The sequence below is a fragment of the Solea senegalensis genome, linkage group LG7 (genome assembly GCF_019176455.1).
Source record: "Solea senegalensis isolate Sse05_10M linkage group LG7, IFAPA_SoseM_1, whole genome shotgun sequence".
Lineage (NCBI taxonomy): Eukaryota > Metazoa > Chordata > Actinopteri > Pleuronectiformes > Soleidae > Solea > Solea senegalensis.
In genome coordinates, this window is record NC_058027.1 from 18,743,302 (window position 1) to 18,767,237 (window position 23,936).

The 23,936-nt window shown below is 40.2% G+C and overlaps 1 protein-coding gene across 1 annotated transcript in view; it reads right to left on the reverse strand.

Moving 5' to 3' along the window:
- LOC122772252 (insulin-like growth factor 1 receptor) overlaps window positions 1-23,936 on the reverse strand; it is a 37,086-nt gene that overhangs the window by 11,059 nt on the left and 2,091 nt on the right. The window contains exons 2-6 of the mRNA XM_044030118.1: window positions 19,005-19,571; window positions 3,284-3,587; window positions 2,499-2,635; window positions 1,141-1,285; window positions 180-388 (exon numbers count right to left, since the gene is read on the reverse strand). Of these exons, the coding sequence (XP_043886053.1) occupies window positions 180-388; window positions 1,141-1,285; window positions 2,499-2,635; window positions 3,284-3,587; window positions 19,005-19,571 (1,362 nt within the window). The remainder of the gene's footprint in view (window positions 1-179; window positions 389-1,140; window positions 1,286-2,498; window positions 2,636-3,283; window positions 3,588-19,004; window positions 19,572-23,936) is intronic.

Genomic DNA, 23,936 nt, shown 5'->3' on the forward strand with positions numbered 1-23,936 from the left:
GCAGGAATTAGTCTTATTGACAGAGTAATGCAGTAAATACAGACACATGGTGCAGAACAAGATCAGGCTCGAGGCTTTTACTAGCTGTGATTAAACTACTGTATCTCCTGCACATGTACTAGATATAGGCATTTAGATACTTTTGTGGGTTCTAACACTGAAGCTCATTTGACCCTTACAGCTGGCTCGGTCTCCGTTGTTTCGGAAATCGCTCTCATCAAAGTGGCCCTGGGTGCCCGTTTTTTCCCACATGCTGCGGATCTCAGACATGCAGAGCTTTGGGTTGGCTCTGAAGAACAGCTTTCCTGTTTTGATGGTGAGATTGTGCTGTTTCCAGTCCCAAAGATATTGTAGCTGCTGGTTGTCGAATGCTGAGAAGGCGTACATGCTAGAGGGCAGAGAAAGGAAGGATGAACGAATGATAGTCAGAAACACATCTTTTCTACATTCACCGTGTAGTGTTTTAGCTTCGGGTTATGTGGGTATTCATGACAAGCTCAAGGCAGAGGATAGGCGAGTTTGTCTTTAACTATTTCTTTAATAACTACAGGCGAGGAGAGGAGAGGTTTTATGAGTCAGTGGGTAACACCCAGACATCCGGGAATGACGGTAATCTGTGCCTTGGGACAGTAAGATTCCTGCAAGCTCAAGGAGAAGCAGACGGATGAGGTTGTGAAGGCCACTCCACGACCCTGAGAAAACCTTTCCTTGGACTGTTGTAAGTTATGCTGCAGTCTAGGTCTTATAAAAAAGAAAGGGGGGCAGAATATGTGGTTAGCTTCAGTCTGTTGATTTACTTTTCAAATTAAAAACAAGATTCTCCAAGTCAGTTTGAGATACTTTATCACAATTAACATTTCAAAACATGCAATGTCTGTCTTCATTCCAGGCGCCCACCTCAGAGTCAAAGCAAAATTTCAGAGGTGACCTTGACCAGCAACATTAGAACACAAACACGCACCGAGGTATGAAGTTACTAGAATAAATGACTTCTCAGGAGAATCCTTTTTTAGTAGATTAGTAGAGAAGAACTCAAGTCAAAGTGTGACCATATGCCAACACAATTAGGGGCTAAAACTGTGATTGTATGTACTCATAAAGTAAAATACCATATGACTGTGTGATTTGTGTGTCTCTTACTCATCCAGAAGCTGCTCTCCATCGATGTATCGGAGACTGCGGAGGAAGGCCAGGGAGCTCAGAGTGTGTGAGTGTCTGATCCTCACATAGCCCGTCACCCTCTGGATTAAACCTGTGAAACTCTCCAGCTCTGCCACCATGTTGTCTAAATACAGATTTACTTCAGTTAGTACATACGTATCCTCTTAGTCCATTGATGCAATTATTCTCTTTTTTTCTATTTATCATTGTGTTAGTCATTTTGGATTGACTCAATTAGGTTCATCACATAATTATTGACTGAACAGTAAATCTTGATTAAATATGCCAAGCTGTGCAAAAGTTATTGAAAGTGTGAAAGATTTTTAGGTGTTTCGAGATATGAACATCTATAGAGTTAAATAATTAATAAACAACTTATTTCCTGAATTACCTAATCCATTTGTTTGCTACTTGTTTGGCCCATTTGTTCATGTCCCACATGTCCCTCCATGAACTGGATTTTTCCAGTTAAGCAGTTTATAGTATAGATCAAATAATCGAAGGGCTGCTTTCATACCTGTATTTCGTTTCGATTCAGGGGGTAATATGTCACAGTGTTGCACTTAACCTTAGTTTGATTCGTTTTCATACGACAGTCTCGACTCAACATGCCCTCAGCGCTACGTGCTTGTAAACGGTTTTGTGATTGGTCAGGTGTTTTTGGGAAATTTGCCTTTTTCTGGATGGTGATAGATTGTATACACACTGCAAATGAACCGCCTCGTGAAGCGATTGCAACCAAGCTCAGTCCGATTGATTTGTGGTACAACGACATGCGATTGCTGTGCTCACACAAACCCATTAAAATCAATCTAGGGGAGAAATGCCCCCGGTTTCGGGGGCATTTCAAGTATGAAAGTACCCCAACTAATGATCAGCATTGAGAAAGTTGGCGGCAGCTAATGGTTGCCCTGACAAGGTTGATAAACAAAACATTTTTTTAAATATAAAATATTATTCATGGGACCATTGCCACCCTGCTTTCTAAATATCATCATCGGCCACTCAAAAACATCCATAGTCGTCAACTAACTAGGAGTTCCTAGTGTGTAAGATGCTGATGCAAAATATGTGGACTACCCCTCTAAAATAATGTAATAGATACAGAGTTCTGCTGATGTTCTCAGACAAAAGTGGACTCTTTGTGATGACATAATTGATATGGTTCAATTAAGGTATGCAACTAACAGGTCGTTATAACAGATTAGCCAAAAAACATGCAGGATATGGTGAAGTAAAGATAAACTTGTCTGCCCTCCATTAACTAACACAGGCTGCAGTAGAAATGTTAGGATTGGTGTTATTGCTGTGTTGTTGTGGTTCACTGCAGTACTTACGGCCTCTGCGGATGTTGATATGCAGGTTGCCTTTGATAACAGTGCAGCCTTTGAGAGACTGGGCAGCATCCATGGAGTCGATGACCTTCTCTTCACATACTTTATCACACAGACCATCACAGGCTGTACAGTACATACTGGCGACAGACATAGATGTAAGAGACAGGATATGGTTAATTTGTACAATGTCATTTCACGAGCACACATTGTTAAACCAGAGTCCTTCAGCTCTCCCCTGACCTTTTATTTTTCATTTCTGTCCCCGACACAATTTGTGTCAATGGTTTTACAGGAACAGCTGAATGCTTTCTGGGAGATTCCCCAAGGTTTAACCAGAAACGTCCACACTATAAACTCATGGCCCTTAATTGTAGCTGTTGTATTACACTCTGTTCTTGCCTTAATGAAATGTTGAAATTAAAACCAGTGGCTGAATGTGGGACTGGTATTGATGTAAATGGTCTGTATTTATATAGCGCCTTTCTAGCCTTGATGACCACTCAAAGCTGCTTTACACTACAGTTTTGCCGTTCACCCACTCACTCACACTTTCATACAGTGAATCTATGTGCAGCGCAATTTCTATCATTCATCTTTCATACCTATTCACACGCTGCCGGCACAGCCGCCCGGAGCAAATGGGGTTAAGCGTCTTGCCCGAGGACACATAGGCATCTATACTAGCGGAGCCGGGAGTCAAACCCACAACATGTCAGGTAAACAATAGAAGTACCTCCACCCAGTAGCCCTTTTCGCAGCCTAGCTCTGTGTAGAATGCATCTCACCTGTTGGGTGCAGTGCGCGTGTACCCAGATGGGCATTCTGGCATACACTCTCCATCGTGGATGATAAAGCTGTAATATTCGGGGAGGTGGAATTTGGAGCATAGCTCAGCACTGATGCAGCGCCAGCCCTCGAACTTGTAGGTTCCAGGAGGGCAGTCAGCCACACAGCGCCCTTGATGGTAGTAATGCACACATGCGGCACATGCTGTGTCACTATCAGGGACTGTGCAGCTGCCTAGACACTGAGGGTGGCAGCACTCGCCCTCTGTTGTGCACACTTTCCGTTCACACTTCTCGGGGCATTCTGGCAGGGAGACAGAAACAGAGGGAAAATGATTTACTGACATGAACGAAAACACACACATATATGCCTGTGTTCCCATTTGGGTACTTCTGTTAAATAGTATCTAGTAATACGATACCTATAATTGCATATTACAATTGTACAGGCTACAATGATTAAGCTTTCCTATCAACAGTAAAGCAATTTACAGGCGAATGGGTCTGTGCATAAATAAAAACACCAAATGTGGAACATAAATTATCGATGGTTTTCAAGAATGTTTAACGCTTTAGGTCCTGTTGTTTTCTCAAATATCAGTTTGATATGTCTGCATCAATGTATACTGTAGCAGAAGGGACCGATCCACTGCTCACCCACAGAATGCACCTCAGAGATAGTATACCTTCCGTGGAGGGGTATTTCTTGCCAAAATGCGATATGAATATCAATGGTATTATTTGCAGAATATTCTTAACTTCTACTGAATGTAATGCAAGGTTCACAGTGTTTAATTAGCATTTAGAGATCCTGGAAAATGTCATCACCTCTTGGGAATCTACAGCTTCAAAATGTATTCAAGAAATCTCTTCAATTTCATTACTTCTGCACACATGAAGTTTGTTTTATCTTTTTTAATATATTAGGAATGGCGACAGTAACAGATTGACATTTTTTTAATCAAACCGAGAACTAATAGTCAATAAATTGATTAAAAGAGGTTGAAAAGTTGCCATGTTAATTTCTTTGATTGTTGATTTAATCTTTTACATTGGAACTTGGGAGGTTTGGATTGTTGAATGGACAAAACAAGACCACTAATAAGGTCACAATGGTCTCTGGTGGACATTTTTCATCTTCTTGTAGGCCATAAATCACAAATACACAGATGTGAATCATTTGTCAACAAATAGTCTGATCTACAACAATACTGATGTTGCACCTTTGTTATTCAGGGTGTCACTGACAACCTGTATGAACATGCTTTCACTTTTGATCATTTCTAATAGCTTGTAACACAATTGTTCCCACACTGTAAGGCAGCATTTGACTACCAGCATGAGAAATAATCACAACCAGTGAAATATCAGCTTGATTTAGCCTCTGGCAGTTATGCTACTGGCTACAGTCCTGAACAAATGATTCAAATTTACTGGAGAATGACTGACAAAGAATGTGTAAACACATGTGAACCTGCCCAGAATAGAGCTCTTAAAACACTAAACAAAAACAGGCACTCACAGGGATGAGTTCAGACTGCTTCATATCCAAACAACAACTCTGTATGTGTTTCTTTTGTCTCAGAAATGATAATGCGGCCAACAAATCCAAATGTAGCAAACAGCAAGTCGAAGCTTTTGTTCCACTAGGTTGTTGGTATTGAGCCCAGTAGTACTGTGAGGCTCATCCCAGATCCTCACTGACAATGGCATCTCCTGTCCAGGTTTTCCAAAATGCACCGCTTCAAATAACTCAGCTAGTTGCTGTGGTGTCCCTCTAAATAAGAGGATACTGTAACCGATGAGAGGAAAATCTGATTGGGAGCTACTGAAGGAAAACACTGGACTGACCCACGTAGGGAATGGAGCTGCACCTCACTGTTGGTTTTGTCTTTGTAGTTGGTGAATTGTTATCAAATATGAAGGAGACGGAGAGCAACAAAACCTCTGTGAGAGTTGGCCTCCATGAACTTAACGGACACTCATAGGAAATATCGACAATAGAAGTTTGGTTTAGCACATTCCAATTACACAGTCAAGGAGAGAAAGAAAGAAAGCAAGCAAGAAAGAAAGGAAGCAAGAAAGAAAAGAAGCATAAACTTGCACACACAGGAAAAAGGTTAGCAGCATCCACCCTGAAGCTTGATTGACAAACCCGCAGAACCTTCAAAGTGTTCACACAATCTGCCAGAGAAACAATTGACCACTATGGAATAACTCTAAATCCCAGCTTGAAGTCATTGGTGTGTGTTACTAATGTGTCGTCTGTAGGGCACAAACAAAGGAGCATGGATATCTTGGGGGAAAACAAGAATAAAGACTGTAATTTTGATTATGTCATCTGCTTAGGTTAACCATAGGGCTGTGTTTAAAGAGAAACCAACCAAGTTAAGTTACAGGAAATTATGTGTTGTTTACAGGATGTTGACAGATAAAAACACAGACACATGTTTCAGCATGTTGCCCCTATTAGCTCTGTCAAATAGATACACCAGACCAAAGGCGATGCCTACTGCTACTGTAGTAACAATAGCAAGTTTCACTGTTTTACCCAGAATGACTTCAGAATCAACATTTTAGTCCTCATCATTCATGAGGCGTGTTCTTGTTTCAGTACGGTATTCAAAATGGATGAATGGGTGCCGAAAGAGCCACACACACCAACTGTAAGGGCCTTTGAAGAAAAACCTCCAAAAAACAGATGTCAAATTCGAGTCATTCCAAGGGCCTGAGACACAACAGAAAGTTTCCAACCATCTGGTTGATCTTCTACTTCTCTACCTCAGAGCTCAGCACCAAAAGGAAGTGTGTTTATGGGAAACATGTCTTCACAGCTGTGTGCAAGCAGGAAAATACTTCTCACTAATTAACTAATCATTACAGCCCTCACATATAACAAAGGTTTCTTGAACAGCATTTTGGGACACAAAGGGCCATCACAAGCTTTTCTACTATAACATATAACAGTGTCAGCCACAGCAGCGACAGCATCTTTGAGATACAAGTCTACAGAACACGAGGGAGACTCTTCTCTCTCTGCAAAAAGCAAGCACCACCTCCTTCGGTAGAGGGGCAGTGTGCACTGAATATCCAATAATAGCCTATAGGCTGGCTCATAAACATCTGCTGTGTATGCTAGGGTGCAGTGTTCTCAGCTGCCGGTAATGTAAACAAAAAAGACAGCCAAACTCAATCCCGATCAGGTTGGCAGACTTGTGTTTCGGGCAAATAATATTATAAATGAATGTGGACAATTTGCCTTGACCATCGGGTCTATGTTTTAACATGTTTTAACATGTAATCGATGTAACATTATTACATTTTAGTTTAAAACAGTCTGCAATTCCTCCTGGTGTCAGTGATCTCCGGTTTAGGAGTGTTACTACACTACATTACACTACTGAGTGCTGCATGCCCTTTATTCGTTATTAATCAGATAGCCCAGTGTTTCCCAACCCTGGTCCTCAGGAAACACTGCCCTGCATGTTTTAGATATTGCCCTGCTCCAACACACCTGATTCAAATGGTCAGCTCGTCAACAAGCTCTGCAGAAGCCTGGTAATGAGCTGTTCATCCGAATCAGGTGTGTTGGAGCAGGGCATTAGCAGCCACCAAGGTTGTTGTCTAAATTAAGGATCATTATTTGAGAGTTGGAGTTAGTTTCAGTTTTTGTCGTATCTGCTTCACTCTCTGTGTCTATGCGAAATGTGAAGTCATGCTAACATGCGAGAAAGAGAGAAAAGAACACCATGGTATCAGACCAATACTCAACACTGGTATAGGCTGGCATCAGTGTGTCACTAACTGTAAACACAAAAAAATGAATGCAGTAACTGTGTGTAATTACAGTGTAGTCAATGTCAGACTCCTAATCCAGACACACATCCACAGCCTTCGTAGAACATTCATCAACCAGCAGTGACCATGTGATGACCTTCCACCTGACGCGGAAGCCATTCAGAACGTTCAGACATTCTAGGTTGAAGAAAACCAGTACAGATCTCTGGTACAGAATGTTCTTTCTCTGCTATGAGGCACCACTACCCCCTGACTCCATATTACCCACTGACCTATGCATGGAGTTGATGGGAGCTTGGAAAGGTAACATTTTGTGACGTACTGTAGAGAACAGGCGGCGATCATCTCTGCCTGGAGTTAGTTTCGCTCTGGGGTTGGTAGTTCAAAGCTTCCTCACTGACCAGTATACAGTGGACAGACGTGTGTGTGTGTGTGTGTGTGTGTGTGTGTGTGTGGTGATACAACATGTACATGAGCATTTCACTGAATGCTTGCCACATCCTAGACCCCAGCTTAAAATAAGGGCACAGGACCAGAGGAGAAGGTGAAGGATTATAAGCAAAAAGTAGAAAATGAGGATCATGTGGAAGGATTGAATGGATGTATGGATGGAGGACATGATGAATTTAAGGAGAGAAGGAGGAGAGAGGAAGAATGGAGAAGGTAGTGAGTTTTATTTTTTTTGTCTTACATATACACACACATAGTGGTATGTGCCAGCTGGGGGAGCCAGACAACAAAAATAAACATAACCAGAAACTGTATGTAGTAATACTGGGCCACATGCGATTCATTAGCATGAGATTATTACTTAGGACAACATATCTTCTAGCTCATTAATGTGATACACATAAAACCCTACGATTCTGCCAAGGAAATCTCAATTTCATGCAATTGTGTGTATTTAAATTAATATATGTATAAACAGGAAGTTATTCATTCCTGTAGCTGCTCAATCAGGGGTATGGGGAAGTTCATGGTTTCATGAAGTTATTAAATGACGTACTTAAGCAATTCATCTTTTCCATTCTGTCATGGCTCTGTGATACACACCGCTCATGTGGGTCAAAAAGCCAATACCCTGTTGCCAGAGAAACGAAAATACCAGCCCAGCAGGAAGGTCAGCTGGGAAACTCACACCAGTCACTGGCTGATTGGCAGGAAAATGTCTGGTTGTTGTTCCTGGACTAATTTACTCCAGCACCCTCTTTAACAAGTAACGTGTGGCATGAAAAGCCATACAGAAATTCAGTCCCACTTGATTGTCTGTTTAACAGACTCAAAAGCCTTTTTAACCGTTGAACCCTGTTTTCAGCCACCCTCCACAAGATCAGCCACCAACTCGAGCTGCTGTCATGATGCTCCAGGCATTCAGTGTTGAACCTCTGATTGTCTGACTACAATCTTGTTTTCAGAAACATTGTATTGTAATATTGTAAAGAATACTGAATTTTGAATAAAAAGTGACATACTGAATGCGAGGCCTGGACTGGCAAAATATATAGCGATACAGTTTTGTACAGGAAAAAACACAACTGGATATCCATCACTGTTGATTCACTCCAGAGCACTGGAGATTCAAAAATGGGTCTTCCTTCACCACCAACAGAATGAACAGGACCATGTACCCGTCTGTTACGGACCGGCAGACAAAAGCATATCAATCTGCACCCCTTCGTTTATTAGCATTTAGGTGCTCTTCATACTATGTGCACTATTGTTTTTTCGCAGGCAAGAAATTAAAGTTTTCTCTTTGTACATACACAATACGAGATAAACTTTTTTACTATTTGTTGAAAGTTTGGAGTATGTGGCTGACTGCATTACCCGAGTGTCCAAACTCTAAAACGGGACAGTCTGTTCCAGTACCCATCAGGAAACACCACCGTCTCGTCAAGCAGGAAAAATAAGTTGATAATGGACAGAAAAAACAACAATATTTCAGTGTTTCCAGTGTGATACAAAGCATGCTCTGTTACAAGCAGACAGTCTGTCAGTGTTAAGGTTCAGTCAGTGCATCAGTCATTCAGAAGATCAGTCAGTCAGTAGTGTGTGTCTTCAGGCTGATTCTCATTACTAAGACAAGGATCCCCATTCATTCACTCCATTCATAGCTCCACATGGCTGAGCAGTACTTTCAGGTTCAGATACTAAACCGCAAAACCTGCCAATCGTTCCATCCTGACAAACAGACGGGTCATAAAGCTTTGAGCAACAAAGAGTGAGCACATCATTGACTCTCCGCTGTGATGCCGCTTCCCGTTTCGTTTCTGGATTCCATGAGATCGAACACTGTTGTGCTCCCGTCTACACATTTCTACATTCTTTACACTTTTAACCTGTGTAATCTATCACAGGTTATCTGTTAACCTTCAGTTGCTATAGTTGTTATAGTTTACTTTTCTAAGCAGCTGTCTGCTTTAGCTCACCTTAGCATATTTTAGCATCGAACACAGTCTAGATTCATTGGCATTTATTTAATCTCTCTGGTAAAATATGATATGGTGTCAACATGGTGGATTTTATTCTGTAAAAAACACTTGATGTTGTATCAGTATTTGACTTCCCGTCGCGCATGCTGAATTCTGCTGAATTAAAGCGTTGTGCTCCATCATCCGGCAAAAATAGAACACTTGCATATTTTCAGCGGCAGCAACGGACTGACGGAACAATGATGGAGCCAGTATTCGATTATTAGACAAATATTCGACTAATTAGATATGACTTTTGAATAGTGTTTTTGCATGGAATGCCCATCCTTAGCGCCAACTATCGCTTATCTAGATGAAGTAAACTCCCATTTCACTAAGTGTATTATCTTTTACCGAAACCTCCAAAACTGTCTTCCAACTTCCAAATTTTAATTAAAACTTGCAAATCAACGTAATTGAAAATTCAAATAAAACACACACAGTGTCACAGTATCACATCGTTTTAAGAAGAGATTCCAGAAATGTGCTTTAAAAAAACACTCACAGCACGTTGATGAAGACAATGGTTTTGGTTACTGGACAAGATGGAAGACATTGTATTGTTTTCAGTGGCTGGTGGAAAGTATTTTTGCAGATGCCTATTTGATGACTCAGAGGCAGCCTCATTGGGTCTCTGACAGTTAAATCATTTAATAGTTATTTGAGGGAAAAAATACACAAGGTGTCACTTTTCTGTATAAATAAACAAGTACAGACAGTTTTCACATCTTGCACCAACTGCTCGGTACGTAAAGAGCTGTAGTTTGCACACAGCAGCTGACAAGAATATCAAAAGGTGTTCTGAATTTCCTCCTCCTCCTTCCGCACTTTTAAGCGTATGAAGGTGTCCCACAGGGACCGTGTGGTCTGAAGCTTCCTGTTGATAATTACAGTGTGGTCAGAGGGAAAAACACTTACACAGATGAAGCACGAGTAGAACATCTTTCCTGTTAGTGATGAAAACCTTGACATGCTTCCCTCCCTGGCTGATGTTCAATAAAATGACATTGTCACAGAGTGTGAAGATTCCGCTGCCTGTGATCATACCAATACAAAAATGTACTGTAGTTCCTGTGATGATACATCAAATTTAATTACGCTCACTGATTGTAGTTCCTTAGAGGTATGTGAAAATATACTTATTAAATAATAAAAAAAAAGGTACATTTGCTGGTAGCCCTCCCTTTAAAGCGAATGGGATGTCTGCACCACAGCAGCAGACCATAGTGTCTGTCAAAAACGCTGATATCACACACAATGGCTTTAAATGGCGGATAAAAGTAATTGGCCCTCGTTACCAACTGTTGCACAACGTTTACACTATACACCTTTTCCACCTGTTGGCTCAGCAGATTGGTTAGAGAGAGGGAAGGAGGGTGGGAGGAGGAGGGGGAGGGGGAGAGAGAGAGATCACCACAGCTGTAGGTGTGTGGTGTTGAAGACATCCTGCTTTTCTCTCAGATACATTCATCGAGTCTACATAAACCATTTTAATCTTGGTAGTTATAAATAATTTTCAGATTATCAAGCACTCATATTTAAAAAAAAATTGAATCTAGGCTATCTGAGCAGAGGAGAGTGGCAAGAGTGTGACCGATTGTTTGCTATTCAGCCCATCCGTCTATGACTATTTTATGAAAATGTTTTAACCCATGTTGCTTGATCAAAGTTAAGTGATTCAAACTGAAATTGTGATTATTTAAACAAACACTTGTTTCTAAAAAATGCACTGTGTTTCCTATAAGTTTATGATGTTTATTTCCATGGATTTGCCTACAGGTGCGTCTTTGGCTTGGCCTTTGGTGAGCCCTAGGTAAAAAAAAAAGTTTGAAAACCACCAGTCTACATGATTAGTGGAAAACACAGCATAAAGCTCCACTTCTTCATAGTGAGTCTTGTCTTGTTTTTCACATGTTGCTGACTAAGAGAGAGGGAGAGAGAGAGAGGCACAGACGGAGTGAAGATCAGAAGGAGTTGTCTACATTCCTAAGTCTTTGTGTTAGTGTGTTTATTTGGCGTGGGAAGACAGAAATATCCCAGGAATTTGATGGAAAGGGTGATGGAGGCAGAGTATAAGATTCCCATTCACCTTGTGGCAGCCGGGCCTCATTGGCTATGTGACTCACTCACAGCCTTTAAAAAAATCTTGGACAACCTATTACAACCAAATTTCAAGGCCTGGATGTTCTACACTTATCAAAAGACTTTTCAACTTTTACGATTACCTGCTAGACTGGGTGGAGCCAGGTCACCAGATACTGAATACATGTGTACTTAACAAATGTAATGACCCATCACGACTCTCCGATATGGCCACAAAAATAACTTCCAAATCAGTCGAATGTGGGGGGGGTGGAGTGGCTCAGACCGGTACCCTGTGTGCGAAAGACATCATGGTCGCAATGGTTACAAGTTCGACTCAACTCCTGGCTGATTGTACTCAATTCCATTGTAAGTCACTTTGGATAAAGGCGTCTGCTAAATGACATGTAATGTAATGTAATGAATGTCAGCCCTAAATGAAGGCTGAAGCAATCAGTTATTATTGCTGTATTAATTGTTTTGCTATATTGAACAACATTATATTAAAAGACCCTTTAACTTGTTACAGTGCCTTGTTCTACAATTAATAAGATAACAACATGGTCATTTGTAGCAACTAAGAATCCAGTTGAAGCTGCAATTTTATATATATATATATATATATATATATATATATATACATATATATATATACATATACTGTATACATATATACATCTTTACAACACAAGGTGAAATGGTCATTTCAAAAACCTTCTTGAGGGCCACGGTGTTTTGGCCTCTTTTGTTTTCCCGTGATTGCGGCAGAATGAAATGATGAAAAATTTTAACTTTATAACAAAACAAACTATTCCCACTGAATCCAACAAGCCTCAAATCCACAAACAAGCGACTCATTTCAGTCCCTGGTCACAGCTCATCCCAATCTGACGGTGTTAACAGAGCACAATTAAAGGCCACATAATTACAGTAGGCATTTCATCGCAGCCAAACCAGTAATGTTCACTTCCAGGAATTCCAGGGATGGGTGTGACTGTTCACTAAAAGTAGTCATGGATGTGCCTGGTTTACTAGCAGTCCCTATAATTACCAGGCCTGACAGTCTCTAGGATCTGGGTGAGGGTAAAGGGGGCATAACTAGTTGTTTATCACATGTGGAAAAAAAATAAAAAATAAAAATAAAATAAAATATATATATAAAATCCTATGTTTTTCTAGACTGTGAAAGATCCCAGAGTGATATGAAAGATCTGCTATAAGATTAAAACATAAATTCTTATTTTAGAAGACATGCAACAGTTACCGTGATCATTAGTATTCACACATAGTATCTGTAATTGTAATACAATTCAACATGTGATAGAATTTTATTTGGGGGAAAAAAGTAAACTATATCACCCCCATCATAAGCCTCGAAGCAAGAGTAGCAGATTCATGCAGGTATTTACTTTAGTATGTTCATCTCCCCTGAAGACAGGGTGTGACACCTGCATGCTTATCTCTTTGGGGCATTTTATACGATGCATTGTGAGGGGAATTACAGTATATGGGTTTTGCTTTTGCACACAAACACATTTTTAAATCTAATTGAGGGCAGTGACCAGAGGTGGGTAGTAACTCTTTTAGAATAAATTGTAATTTTTGGAGTAGTTTTATTGCAACATACTTTTACTTGAGTATACTGTATATTTGAAGAAAGAGCGGTACTTTTAGGCCGTTCCATTTGGCTAATATTTAATTTAATATCTTTTTTTTTTATTTATTACATTTGCAATCTATTTCTCTCCCTGTTGGCTATGGCTGACAAAATCTTGCCAATCAAATGCAGCCAGTTGAGTCACATGACAAGTGTTGTCATGTTAACTGCAGATTTCGGCTCCAAGTGGACTTAAAACACGCCAGCGGCATGTTGTTTACTGTGTCCGTCTCCGGTTTCTGTTGTACACTCCGGATGCCGGGTTTCAGCTATCAGTTGCTTCAGCTCTCAGCTGTCGGCTGAGTGGCCAACCAATACCTTTACCGTGCCGATGTATCCGAATTGGATAATCACAACTCTATTTGAACCTTTTTGGATGTTTGACATGTTGACACATCGAAACTCAATCCACAGCAGTAACGCAGGTCCGTACCTGACCCAATCACACTAAGTATACTTTGGACTCAACTCATTCCAGGTCCCAGGTTGTGTCTCATTAAATTGAGAACTAGGGCTGTCAGTTCTTATTCGAAATTCGATATTATTTCAAACGCAGGATGTAAGTTCAGTTCAGGTATACACTGTAATTAACTGCGTGCAATGCAGATGCTGCTATCTCATTAAGTGCCTATTTAAGTAGTACCCCTTAGAGTCCGGCAGAGGGCTCACGTAAGGTTTCCTACAATATCATATGACGTGTCAGCCGCAGCAGCGACAGCATCTTGGATACAAGCCTACATGAGTCCACTCTATGTAGATTGAAAGCCCCTACTTTGGCAGAGAGACATGGGGTACACAGAGTAACCACAACTCTCTGTAAACTGTCTCATAAATATCTGTGCGTGCCAGGGACATCTGTGTGTACAAATTTATCTCAAGTTGTACACACCAAGTCTACACATGCACATTACCTTTTTTGAATTCTAAGAATATTAATGCATTAGGTCCACTGTTTCGTAAGAACATGTTAGCCAAGTAACAATTAAAACTTTAAATTGTTTGACTCAAGGTCACCAACAAATCTAATTATTTCCTCATTGGATCATAAACTAAATCCCCAGAAAATGTCATCAAAAAACTTTATTTTCTGAGCTACGCTGACAGACACACGTGGACAAAACATACCTTCCTTCACAGCAGTTATATATGATCAAACACTGACATGTCAAATATGATCAAATTAATCTCACAACAGGCTAAACAACAACCCAGAAGACAATCTTCCAGGTTTAATGTGTAATCCCTTCAGTCAGGGGTTAACAAAAGCAAAAATTCCTTCCAGTAAATCCCAGAAGACCTACTTTGTACTTTAATGATGTGCTTTCATCTCTTCAGACCGTACAAAGCACCGGAAAAACATCCCCCATGCTGTTCAATGTGTGATCGTGTGTGGGTGGGTTTGTGCGTGTGTGTGAGAGGGGGAATAGAGAGAGAGAAGGAGAGAGAGAGGCAGAGTTTGTGTCCCAGCATGCACAGACATGGCTCTTCTTTAGAAGAAGTCTGGAAGAAGTGAGTTATGAATGAGACAAAACACCCAAACCAGATTCCAAACAACAAATGAGGGAAGTAAACATAGAAGAATGCAGCCCCCACCACTACAACTAAAAAACACTCCACTTTCCCAGAGAGGGAAAGAGGCCTCGAACCTTCTTTTCCCTGTATTACTTTTATGGATGCATTCAGACTGAAAGCATGTCCTTTGTATCAACTCTACAAAAACAAGGCTACCACTTTTCCCTTCTGTCATTTATTGATCTGATGAATAAACTGGTCAGATATTAAACTTTTTCTTAGCTGACTTCCATGTGAGCACAGCATAGGGGCTGTGAAAACATTTACGCAACAGATCCCAGATAAGACTACAGAAGCTAAATACAGAGCCTTATCAGGGGGTAAAATGACAATCATAATGATATGATCTACTATGCTCACAGCTTCTGCACAAGTTCAAATAAACATACAGCAACACCAGGCTTTAGCCATTCTATGACTCTTTTATCATTATTATGTGTATCACCAGTTTTTGTTTTTGTTTTAAATGCTTGTTTAAGTGTCCTTGTGTGTCTTTAAAAGGCCCTTCAAATAAAAGTATTGTTATCATTTGTAATGCTTCATATTTACTAATCCACAGGCACTGCAGCTGCCAGACAACAGCTTGAGGAAATCAGCAGCGTTTGATCGGCCACCTCAACCACTTAGCCATTGGCCTTCCTCACTTTAATGAAGCCGGGCTTTACTACCACCAGACTTCTCCAATAAACTACCTAATAAATAGCCCAACAATGCCGTCTCTGCAGTGCAGAGAGCATGTTGTCTGAGATCAATGCTGTTTTAAAGCAGCGGCAGCAGCAACTGATGGCCCATTTGCCCTGGCTGACACACTCCCTCTGGAGCCCGTTAGACTGCATGTGCATCTTCATGGGTTCATTCTCCCCTTGTTCTATATTTAGTCTATTTAAACTGACTTGCCAAGCAATGTCAACTTCATAGATAGAACACAAACACATTAGCCATGCCTGAAAGTATCCTGTCCAGTGAGTCAGGTTCTGAGACTGCCTGTGGGGTGGCAAACGTGGTGAAATGGTCTGGACCCCCATGTGTAGAGTAGTGGACAAGTCTACCTTTATTCTCCTGGGACAGCTTTTGTTTTAAGGCTCTTTAAGCAAAGAATACAAGTTCTGCGAATTAAAATTAAACTGATTTTACATCAAGGTAAACACCAAGTTGGTGTTGAATTTAAACCACCTTGAATTTTTGCTGTTAAGCAAAAATAATTGAGGAGTGGATTATAGGGCTGAAAACCCTATGAAATGTCGTGTGGACTAGACTTAAGTGTAACAGTTACTGGTATACTGAAAACAAGCATGGCCCGAGCACCAGGGCTTGCAGTGGTGTTAAACAGTGGATTTAGTAGCAGCAAGAGATAGGCATAACTGTTGGCTTCTTACTGGGAAAAGTACTATTAGCAGTAGTAATAAAAGAAGTTGTAGTAGCACCAGCAGATGGCTAAGTAACTGAGGCAGTTGTAAGAGAAACAGAAGTAGCAGCAGCTGTTGCAGGACTGCTGGTAATATAAAAATTTCCACCTAAGGTATTTAGTATAAGAAGTTGGCTATTTAAAAATGGTATGGAAATCTATTTACCATACTTCACTACCCCCACCCTCTGATAAACAACATGTTTCCATCTAGTCTGAGAGTGGAGACAGAACGATGGCCTCTTACCAGCCGACACTGCACTGTTACTCTTGACCTCCATACCACTGTCTGCTTGTGCAACTGGTACACATTCCTTCATTCCTTAATGTCAATATTTTTACAAACTGTCAGATTACTTTCAAAAATATATAACTATTTTTTTATTGGAGGCACAGAGTTGAGGAATTTTAAACATTTGCATCAGCAAAATCACAGCTCAATCCTTGTCCTACAAAAATTGTATTTGTAATCTTTAATTCCACGTATTAGTTGTTAATAATCATAAACAATAATAAAAACTTTAATTTCTAAAGCGCCATTCGGGAAACCCAAGGTTGCTGTGTGTGTTATGTCAAGGAAAGCTCATTTGATTGAGGTGAAAGAGATGCTATAGATGAAAATAATTACTTTTTTTCCAGCATGTAAAGACAACTCTACACAGGACTTATTGTGGACAATATAAGCTGCCATTTATATGATGCTTGGACCTGGATTCATGCAGTGTCTCATTAAATGAAAAAAAGAAAAAACTTGTGTACATTTAAACAAATAAGGAAAAAAAAGAGGTCTGGGTTTCATTGTGGAGTCCGTGTAGTGTTTTACAGGTAAAATAAAAAATTGCAGGAGAGTCTTGCTCTTCCACTCGACACCTCCATCCTCCAACATGTCTTCCTTCAACACACTCCCCCTCCTCTGGATTTTTTCCCCATTATACCCACATTCTGCAACTCAAACAACCCACAAAGCAGACCAGGTGATGCAAATGTGTGCAAATCAGACAAACATCTCTGTAGTTTGCATGTTTGTGTGTGTGTGTGCCTGTCTTTGTTTCAAGTGTGTTTAATGAGAACAGGTGTGTGTGTGTGTGCATACATTCAAGGCCAGTCCTGCAACAGTTTCATGTCACAAGACAGAAAACATCAACATGCTGAGTCTGCAGCAAGGCGCCAGTCACCAGGGAAACAATTCAGCAAGACACACACACAAAGTCAGCCAAAACACATAGTCTGAAACACACCAGCAAAACAAGAAATCTAAAACACTGCAGTCTTCAACAGAAAATTAGGGGGACACTTCAAAGTCAATGTGCTCAGAGTGGTTTAATTACACTCTGACAATATCCACAGATTCTGCTATGAATACACCCGCCATCCACACTACATCAAAGGTTTTGAGACCCAAACATTAAGAGGTTTGTTTCCTTTTAAAACTCAGGGGTTACATTGTAGTCTGGACTGGCAGAAACAACAAAAACACCCAGTGTCACCTTTAGATATTTTAGTGGCCACAACTCATCAATCACCTGAGAAAGAAAAGCTCTCTTAACACTTACTTTGAATTTCTTGTTCGTATTTTCTGAAACTACATAAACAACAGCAAAGGACAGAATCTGCTTCCAGTTAACACTGGCGCATGTGTGCCCGGTGAACTTCACATGAAATATGTTTTAGGATGTGTTAGCTTCTGATCCACAGATTGTTTTCCATCTGAATACAAAACATCCATACTAGAAAAAAATACTGGTATGGATGCAGTCTTGGAAGCATTCATTACACTGTGTAAGTAAACGTAAAGAATCTAAAACACAATATTCCCACAGAAAGCTGATACTGACGTGACCTCAAATAGTTGGTCATAATGAGAAATACTTGCACATCAACACTAGCATGGAGCCAGGCACTCCTAACAAATTAGCAAAATACAAGGAAGGAAAGGCTAAATCCTCTTAAAAAGAAGTCAACATGTTTCGACTAGAGACTTCCATCAAGGCTACATCACAAGTTATAAGCCTGAGTGCCTGGATTAACTTCTTGTTTTGAAACAGGGCTGGGGAATAAAATAATAACAATATACACTCTAATGTCATTTGTTTCAATATCAATATAACAAAGGTGCAAAATATATTGATATGCATTGAATAAATACACTTCGAGGTACAACACAAAATTATTATTCAGACTGTTTTGCTTCAAATTTGCAAAATGTTTATGTTTAACATGTATTTTTCTATTAAGAAATTTTAAACCACAATTAACTGGTTTCTTCAGCAATCACACAGAAGCAAAAAGTCAATCTTCGTCGATCTGACAACTTACTGTGATACAATCGATATCAACATTTTTGGCTATATCGCCCAGCCCCTTTTTGAAGCACCGAGTTTCCCCATTTTCCAAGAGGATCTGACATATAGACAACTGTCTATGCATTAAGGATGTCACCTGTGCGACCAGCTGTCTCTCATTTTTGGAGCATGGGTTGAGGCAAAATCCCAGTCTTAAGTGATACCTAAGAAAATGTCTTTCTTTAGGTCTTCTTTACTGAGATACAGACAAGTCAATCATGTATAACAACATTCTAATGCTTTCCCCCCCATTCTTCCAGAGGAAAATAAATCTCCAAAGCTATAGGTGTTGATTACAATCCCAAATTTATACAGGCCAAAAGGTTGGACTCTCAACACAGTGTGTCTGCAATTCAAATCCCTGACAAGCTTTCATGTGTGACAGCCTGCTTACCTTTCTGGCAGTGATAGGAGTTCCAGCAGCGGTAGTTGTAGTTGTCGTTAAACATCGTCTTTCTGCACTGTGGGTTGTTCTCCATGATGCCTGGACAAACATCACTGCACTCCTTGGACTGCTTGTTCCCTGCAATGTAATTGTTGAACTCTGCATCCATGATGAGGGACCAGTCGACAGAGTCCAGGTAGCAGAGCTCCGGGTTCTTCTCAATGCGGATGGCACCGCGGGTGATATTCCGCAGGCTGTACAGACCGATGTCCTTCAGGCTGGTCATCTCAAAGATTACCAGAGCGTAGTTGTAGAATAGGTTACGTCCGCGTATGACAGTGAGGTTGGGAAACAGTGTGCTCAGACTGTCCAGGCCGGACACTCTGAACAGCAGCAGGTAGTCAGTGATCATGGTTAACTTTGGGAAGCTGAGGGTGCGGAAGAGTTCCTGGTTGACGTTGTTGTTGTTTTTGTCACCGATGAGGAGGATCTGCAAGGAGCCCTCCACCACTGTGCAGTTCTCTAAACGCCTGAATTCACTGACATCATTGCCAATGTCGATGCTGGGACCACAGACTGCAGGGGAAAACAAAAGAGGAGAGGCGGTATATTTAACCTTAACAATAATGTCTGCAAAGCAATTTAATTTTTACATTTTTATTCGCCGTATCCTTTAATTTAATGTTCTCTTCAGGAATATCAACAGAATAATCGTCACATGTCACTTCATTTAAATCAAAAGGCTTACTGGTGATTACTGGTTTAATCATTTACTGACCCACTCTTTGCAATAAATAACTGTTAAGTGCAAAAATATGTAACACAATGTTCTCCATTTCAGAAATAGTGATATTAGCAAATGAATATTTGCACAGGTGCTCTTTAAATATTGACGGCATACTTGAGCTTTCCCATTATTGACAGAACATGAACTTGCTGTTCACATTTTTTTTGATGTGACAAAGTCAGGGTCTATTCAAGCTGTATTTAACAGCTCAGTTTGTTCATTGCTTTTATGACACTGTCACTATACAAAATGAATCATTACAGGACAACATTAAAGGCCTATGAAGTACTGTGCCATAAAATACATTACCCACATGACACGTATGTACCAAGAGTTAATTAAATACACTGCAGAACGAAAAAATAAACGTGTTAAGAGCAGAAAGACTCATTGTTGGCACGACAGCAACATCATTCTTCGCGAAACAAGAGTGTTCTATGAGGTACAGCGAGGCTTTGAGCTACAGGCTATTGCCACGCTAACATTATCACTATCACAGTCTTGATGTTTGATAGATACATTTGCTGTGCTTTATGTTCACAGTGTTACTTTAGTTTCTTGGTATGCTAATGATGACAAAACCCAAGGCATGGTTTCACATGCTTTCATCACAAATCAATGAAGAAAAAAAAATGACCTGCTAATTGAGCTGTTTCAAAAGGTCAAGAAATCATCCATCATCTTTTAGTAGATGTTGAGATATTTAGACCAGTGCCAGTGGCACTATAATAAATATTAGCAGATAAAATCATTGGCAGGATTCATTCTCTGGACACCGTAAGTGTGCTGTCTGTCAATTCTCCAAATCGTCAAATTAATAGCCTGACACTGTGGTCTGCCTCCTCAGAAAAAACTTGGGGAAGACATTCCCCCATCCCACCTTAGTTTACTTGCAAAGTTTTACACAAAAACTGTATACCTACCTTTACAATCCAACATGAGCAATTTTATTTATTTATAATGTCAGGCAACAACATGTATATAAAGTAAAAGCTTGGTTCCTGACAACAGTAAAAATCCCCAGAATGAATTACTTTTCCCCAAAAACATGTCTAAAAACAGTGCAGTTTAAACGGTCTTCCATCATTACTTGTGTTTTTGATATTTACTGCAACAGTAGTCTGATTCTACCCACTGAACAACAATGGTGTTAATAGGTTTCTCTCTTCAGCTTTATACTCCCACCTGAGTCATGTATTCTACACACATCACTCTGAGAACGATTTACATTTCAGAAGCTGCAGGGCAGAGCATCATGGACAGCTCTTACCAACAAGACAACACCCATACCATATATATATAGATATCTATATCTATATATACATATATTAATCTCATACCCTCACAACAAAAACACAGTAGCAAGTGAGAGAGGGGACCACAGCACATTTGACACAAAATTGCAGCTGAATAATGCCATCACACAAACAATGCCAATCTGATGACATATTATCATATCAATAGCACCACCAAATGGCAGTGTTCAAAATCTCACAATATCATATATATATGTATATATATATACACACACTACAGGTTTTAGTGTACAAAAGTGACACTAAGAAGGTCCAGAAATATGTCTCAAACTATAAATGATTTGCAAATAACATCTTTTTCAAAATTCAAGCTAGGGCTGGTGTTACAAGTTAAATGAGATCAATAGATATTTTGGTTAAAAAGAGGTTTTCTTATAAGAACCTGGGCCTAGAGCAATGTCCGTCTTGCAACACATACGCCATCATTAGCTGTCATGTCACATGTCACACATGACCATCATTTTAAAATGCAAAGTAATGGTGTGATATTGAACATACAACAGGTTAATGAGAAGAAAGAAAATTAATGTTAAACGTGAAGAAGTCAGCATCTGTCAATGAGTTAGAACGTACAGTGACGATAGTTACAGCCAGTACTGCTGATATCAATATCTGTACCTCTCCAAAACTTAAAGTTGGAGAGTTGGAACACAGTTTAATTTCCAAAAAGAACACCCTGAACCTTTGAGCTGGCAAAGTTTTCCTAGTTCCTACTGCATATGACAGCATCACAAATGATGATGTTTTGATACCGACAATGGTCTGCAAATAATTAATTCATTAACTCACCCTTGACCATTTTTATATTTTCAAAACATACTTTTATCCTGACGTTTAGTTCTAAACAATCAAGCCTAATTTCTTGCTGGAATGCAAACATTAAGAATAGATCAAACATTTTTGGAGGCAAAAATGCTTTCCCTTTCCTAACAATTTTTTTGAACTCTCAAATAACAAAGACTGATAACCATGACTGTTGAACACTATAAAGAACTCAACCTTGTATCGAACTACCCTGGCTGCTGTCAAGTCGGGACATAAGAGCCTTTTGTGTGTGATTATTAAATGTCTTTGGTTTGAGGCAGTGTGCTGGTATGGTGCTTATGTCTTTGTCTGTAATCTACTTGTCACAGCACACTGCCAGCAGCCCTCAGCAAGCTGCATACCTGTTAATTCAATCCCAACAACCAGGCCTGTAAAAGACACACTGCCTAGTGATGTTACATCACCACAGCCTCAACACTTTCACCCTCTGTGGCCTCACAGCAACACCAGCATGGCCACCTTTCACGGGAAATGCTCCTGACCACGCTTGAGAAAACCCTAAACAAACCTTTCTGATCAAATTTTGACCTTGTGCACCAGCTGCATGAAAATATCAATAGCAAGTGTAGCAGTTCTGTATTTCCCATTGACACATTTTAAAACAGCTAACTAAACAAGCTTATCTCTGCAGTGTTGTTAAGCCCCCAGATCAAATACTTACTTTTGATAACCCTTCCTGGCTGACTGTAGCACCCAGAGTGTCCACAGACAATCAGAGGAAATCTACTACAAGGTCCATATAACAAGAAATAAGGAAGGAAAGGAAACAATACATCTCTAAGCTGGTGCTTTATTCACTGCCACTGCAGCAAGTCTGTTTGCTTCTCATTTACATCCTGTTAGTGACAGACTGCCCAAGGGGGAATGGATTGAAATACTTTTCCACATGAGAAGAAATGCACAGGGAAGCTTGAGCAAAAGATCATACCTGACAGATCAAACTTGTTTGGTACACCTGTAAAGCTGAGGCTGCAGCAGCAGCAAAGCAGAATCTGATTGACCCAAACCTGCCAGCTGCTTTTCAGACCTAACTGATACAGTAAACCAGCAGGAATGTTCAGAGTTTAACCACACAAGGGAGCTTCAGACAGCTCCACGTTGGAGTGAGAATAAATGTAGGATTCCGATGGGAGCACCCCTGCTTTTCACAGGTTTGTCCTGTAACCACTGGGGCTAACAGTAAACCCTATAAGAAACAGTTCACAGGCTCCTCACTCTTTCCAATCAACAGAACTTAGTCTGTTTTGCTTGTGAATGTACTTTGGCTTGTTCTATTTTAAAACCCAGACCCTGGTTCAACCCCATGACCCAGCCCTCCCCAACATGTCCAACGAACGGGATGAATCGGGAAGTCTAGTTTACAGTGTAGCAGGAAATAAGGAGAAATAAATTTCAATCTACAGTTTTCCACGCTGATGGAAATGTCTGACTGTACCATTGTATATGGGTCACTACAAGGTCCTCTGTTATCTGTGTCAAAATTAACTATGGCTCACGTCTTATTTCTGATGGGAGGATGTTGTTCTGTCGGATCGGTGCAACTGCAGCAGTCTGGTTTTCATGGAATGTTTTTCCAAGGTCAAGTAGTCCCAGGTTTGTTTAGCAAAGGGTAATAATTGACGGTTTACTGCTAGGGAAGAAGCACAGTGATGCCGATGAACAAATAGTGTTCATTGCTGTGGTTGTTGCAAGCTTTGAGGGAGTGATATCAGAATCGACAGCCTCAGGTTAAAAACACCTAAATAACACTACAATTGACAATTGTGTCGTTCTACCCAAACTTGGAAAAGTTTATGATGTACGACTGTGCCATGCCAAGTTCTTTCATTGTGCTAAATTAGATACACATATTACAAATGTGGCCCCTTTACTTACTTACCCGTCACACCGTTCTTTAACAAGTTCTGGCCCCCAACAGTGAAAATAGTGCATGCGTGCTTATTTATTACATGTTGAAATTAAGAGTGAAAAACATTTTCAGATCTGCTTGTGCGAACAGATCCAATGAAAACA